This window comes from Metarhizium acridum, assembly GCF_019434415.1.
Source record: "Metarhizium acridum strain ARSEF 324 chromosome Unknown scaffold_572, whole genome shotgun sequence".
Taxonomy (NCBI): Eukaryota; Fungi; Ascomycota; class Sordariomycetes; order Hypocreales; family Clavicipitaceae; genus Metarhizium; species Metarhizium acridum.
Window position 1 is genome coordinate 339,094 of NW_027094042.1, and position 5,000 is coordinate 344,093.

Genomic DNA, 5,000 nt, shown 5'->3' on the forward strand with positions numbered 1-5,000 from the left:
TGTATTATATTTAAATACATTACATTACATTACTAAAATACCTATAAATGTATTTTAAGTAAAAAAGACTCTTATTTTTTAACTTAGGATTATAAGGCTAATTATAAGGGTTATAAGGGAAAATTTTATATTATTAAAAAGAGCTAAATTAGCTCTTTAAAATGTCCTACTTTTTACTATTATAAGTTATTATATTAAAAAGTTATAAGTAATTAAAAATTCGCCCCGCTTTACTTACTTTTTATTTTAAGACATAACCTTAAAGCTTAATATCTCGCTTAATATCCACATTTTAAGGTTAATTTTTAAAGATTTAAAATCACGTGATTTTTAGCTTTATTTTAATATATAATATACTTATATAAGCATTAATTTATATTATTAGATATTTTTTAGCCTTATAATACATTTATAGGTATTCTTATCTTATAATGTATTGTAATATATTACAATACAATACAATACAATACAGTATAGTAAAAACTACAAAAAATACAATACATTTAGAGGTTTGCATACAATCATCAATTTTAACCTCAATAACTAACCTAACCCCGGTAGTAATTCAAGTGGGGCATTGTGAAATCTAACAAGGTGTTACACCAAAAAATGGCGTGGCCACGCCACATGTAATAGTGTGTATCCTTTGCGACACAAGGTAAGCCCCCCCTCCCAATAAAACCCACTTTCCTCCTCCCCAGGCGAAGCTCCATAGGCTGCAGGGTCGACTTCTGGAGGTTCGATAGGCAGAATAACAATGCTCACTTGGTGGCGCTCATCCTTAACATACCGCCCGTTTGAGTCTGTTCTCCTGCGGGTCGTATGGTTCATTCGCTTCCTCTCGCGCCATATCATTGATCCAGCGCTCGTTTGGCCTGATGCTCTTACCCTCGGACATTTTGGCCCCCAGATACAGCCATGACAGGGCGTTGCCTACCGTGCTCACTTCATCGCTGACGCTCATTGCCGCATACGCACTCATGCGATCATACAGCTCTACGTCAGTCCAGAGGTCAAACAGGTGTCTAGCCACGGCCTTTGTGTCGCCGATATCAACGAGGAACCCGTTCTGGCCGTGCTGGACCTGTAGCGGGATGCCACCGGCTAGAGTTGCAATCACGGGCTTCCCCTTGTGTAGAGCCTCAGACACCTTGATCTCGAATCCTTCGCGGGTCGACAGCTGCAGGGCGATTTTCGCCTTGGACAGAAGTGCGTTGAGCATCTGGTCAGTGGGACCGATGCGCATAATGCAAATAAGTGATTTGATGTGTGCGAGACGCTGCTCCACGTACTCAAGGGCGATATCATAGACCATGGAACCATCAGGATCATCTACCGACCCATGGCCGCAGATGATTAGCTTCGGAGGGTCCAAGTCTGGGCGAGACTCCGAGAGTAGGTTGTAGAACACGTTGTAGGATTCAAGTACGTCGCAGATCCCCTTGGAAGGGTCGAACCGAGATATCTGGATAATGTAGTCCTCTGGGACACGTCAGCAGTCGTGAGAGATGCAGAGGGAAGACATGCATCATCCTGACCTTTTGGAACTGCAATGGTAGGCATATACTGCTCTCGGCATTTGGAGTTGAAGATACGCCCATAGTAGCTGATATTCCAATCGCTCATGCCTTTGTTCAATCCGTCCAGCCTATAGTTGATGAGCTTAAAACATACATAGGCCTAGGGAGCATCCTACCAATCTGTTGATGCAGGTTGATATCCAACCTTTTCCAGAGGCACATTTTCTGGAACAAACGCACGGACGGGATGGCTGATAAAGAGATCCGCTTGTCTGATAGCCTCCCACAGGAATCCCCATGCCTCCGCCTGCGGAGTGCCAGGCGTGGCGACGAGATCGCTTCTGATCTGGATATGACTTCGGAAAATGACGGGTCTGTTCGGCGTCCGCTCCTTGATGAGAGGAATTAAAAAAGGCAGCTGCGGGTCGTCAATGACAATCACGTCGGCTCCGCCTTGGGACGGGGGAACCAGCGGGCCATTTTCCCCGAACCACGTTCCAGCGGGCGGGCCATGTTTCGCGAACCATTCGGGAATCGGCGGGCCTTTTTTCCGGAACCAATACCGCTCCGCATTCTCTTGGACCCAATCGCGAACGACATCTCTGTCTTCCGCGGTAAATCGCGTGCCGGGGGGTGCTACTCCTTGAAGAATATTGTGATTGTCCTTGGTTATCCGAAAGACGGCAGGTCTGGGCTTCGGAACATACCTAGCTATCCATGAGCGCGGAATAAAGAGATGGGAGCTTACTACTGCATCTGAGCCTAGTAAGTCTTACCACTTGAAATTGGTCCCCAATGCATTCGAGAAGCGGATCAAGGCATGGCGCATGAGGGCAACGCCGCCGCCCTGCGGAGTTGCACTGAAAAAGGCTACCTTCACTCTGCGTTTTTTCAGGTCATTGGCAAACTTGTGGATTGCAGACCACGTCCGCCGCCCAACAGTGTTCTCGTAGTCCGAGAGACTCGTTAGTCTCACATGGAACTTGGCGTCTACTTCCACGTGGCCTTGGAGACCGACTTGCGGAATAGGAGCTTGGCTGGGGCCAAAAAACCTAGCAAATTGTGAACAAAGTTGTATGGCGGCTGAAGGGGGGTACTTACCCTACACACTTCCTGGCAATCGACTCAGCCTGGTCGTCCAGGGAAGCATACGTCCAGTTCTCGTCGAAAAGCCCCCAATTGACTTTCTCTTCTGACTTGCTCAATACAATAGGAAGTATGTCAAGCTCGGCCCAGAGGCGAGAACAGAGCTCGGGACATCGATTAACCAGCTCGGTCGATAGCGCTACGCCGATAAACTTTTCGCCATGCTCTTGCTGATACTCCCTTGCCTTTCCAACTACGGAGTCGGGGAACTGGAGCCAATCGCTGGTATCAAACTTCTTCTGTGTGAAATCCAGTAGGTATGTGCTGTCACGGATGGCGAAGGCGACGGTTGCCTCATTGAAAGGGGGAAATTTGGCGGCGATGCCAAGAAAGGTAGCCTGCCAAGGGGTCAGAAAGGGGATTACATTCATTTGAAGATACCGGTTCTTTCTACAGCAGAGACACATTATGGGGTGAACAACTTACCTCGAAGGGCGGCCCTGTCCAGTCGTTATTCTGAAACCGTGTCTTCAGGCGGCGCATCTGGTACACAGACGGCCGCCTGCGGAATTCATCTTTATCGATAGAACACTCGACAGCCACCTGGCCGTCCTCTGTATAGTCTCGAGAGCTCATCGTGAATCAAGAGGTGGAATTCGAGTCGGGGGACGGCAGTGCACAGTCCACGGGAGATAGTTTGAAAGTGTAGTCCACAAATGAGCCGACATAAATAGATATTCGAAACGGAAGGAGAAATTATGAGGACAAGATTCGGGAAACATAGCTTGGATCTCCTGATAGCGCCACATTCATGACCGTCACCACAGGCTAGCTACATAGCTGTCGGGAGCAGAAGTGGTACGTACCCAGAGTACAGGTGACTAGTTCAGAGATGTCGGCCCCTCGTCCCTTGTATCGTCAGACAAAATCTATTCGAGAGAAGGCGTTCTCGATCCAAACTATTAAAGTGTATGCGTAAGATGCAGCACCAAAATATAAAGTTAAGCGCCGCCGGTGAGTGCTTACCGTGAATAGGGAATTATCAGGTCCCCTCCACACTTTCAGCCGCATGAGCCAATACGATATGTGGCCGATGGATAAGGTGGGCGAACGATAAGCCCCTACCGAGGCCCCCGGACTCCCGGAGGCTAGTCAATAAATGACGTCACTTCAGCCAGACTAAGCCACATGCACCTAGTGGGCGATGAGACATGTGAAAGTGGCGTGGCATTTGATCACTCGAAAGTGGCAAATCTTGTGTCGCAGTTTACAGTTTGTTTTACCTGCAGTGTTACACTACCGGATAAGTGCACATGGAGCCGTGAAGCGAGCTGGATGTCTCACATGTCCACAAGAGGAACCGACAGAACATGATCATGCTTAATACACTTAAGCAATTGCTTACACACCCATTCTTTTTATCGTGACGCTATATCTGGGCTTGTTGAAACCAGAGTAATGGAGTGCCCTGATAAAACCGTTCGCGGTGCCCGTATAGACAGCACTATTACCTGATATATATGTAGAGCTATAACAAGAAAACTACATTTTCATTTTTTAAAAAAGCTTAAATATTTAATAATAAATATAATAAATACTTAAATTATAATAATAAATATATAAGTTAATTAATATTATAATTAATTAACTTATATAAAAAAGTAAATTCTTTTATTTTTTTATAAGCTTAAAAATTAAATTATATAATTTTTTAAAAATATATTATATTATATTATATTATAAAAACTATAATATATAATCTTTAAAGTTTTAAGCTTATAATAATATATAAGAACTTATTTTTTTTAATATTAACTTATAATATAAAATTAATATTAATTATTTATAAAACTTATAATTTTATAAGTATTTTATTAAATTTAATATTATTTATTATATTAAAAATTATAAAAATTATAAAACTATATTACTTTTATAGCTTTACCTATAATTAAAGTATTAATTATAATATAGTTTTATAGTTTTATAATTTTTATAGTTTTAAATATAAAAAATTATATTAAATCTAATAAAATACTTATAAAATTATAAGTTTTATAAATAATTAATATAAATTTTTTATTATAAGTTAATATTAAAAAAAGTAAGTTCTTATATACTATTATAAGCTTAAAACTTTAAAAATTATATTTTATAGTTTTTATAATATAATATAATATAATATATTTTTAAAAAATTATATAATTTAATTTTTAAGCTTATAATAAGCTAAAAGAATTTACTTTTTTAAATAAGTTAATTAATTATAATATTAATTATTTTATATATTTATTATTATAATTTAAGTATTTTATTAGATTTATTATTAATTATTTAAGCTTTTTAAAAAAATGAAAATATAGTTTTCTTATTAATACTTTACTTATAATACAC

At 40.6% G+C, this 5,000-nt stretch overlaps 1 protein-coding gene across 1 annotated transcript; it reads right to left on the reverse strand.

Annotated features, from left to right (window-relative positions):
• Positions 1-426: 426 nt before the first annotated feature.
• Positions 427-3,617, reverse strand: J3458_020235 (uncharacterized protein). The gene is made up of 6 exons (XM_007817942.2): positions 3,093-3,617; positions 2,622-3,004; positions 2,297-2,572; positions 1,697-2,227; positions 1,539-1,648; positions 427-1,482 (listed from the first exon to the last, which is right to left on the reverse strand). The coding sequence occupies exons 1-6, from the start codon at positions 3,240-3,242 to the stop codon at positions 782-784; spliced, it is 2,151 nt and encodes a 716-aa protein (XP_007816133.1). The 5' UTR covers positions 3,243-3,617; the 3' UTR covers positions 427-781.
• Between the last annotated feature and the right edge of the window lie 1,383 nt (positions 3,618-5,000).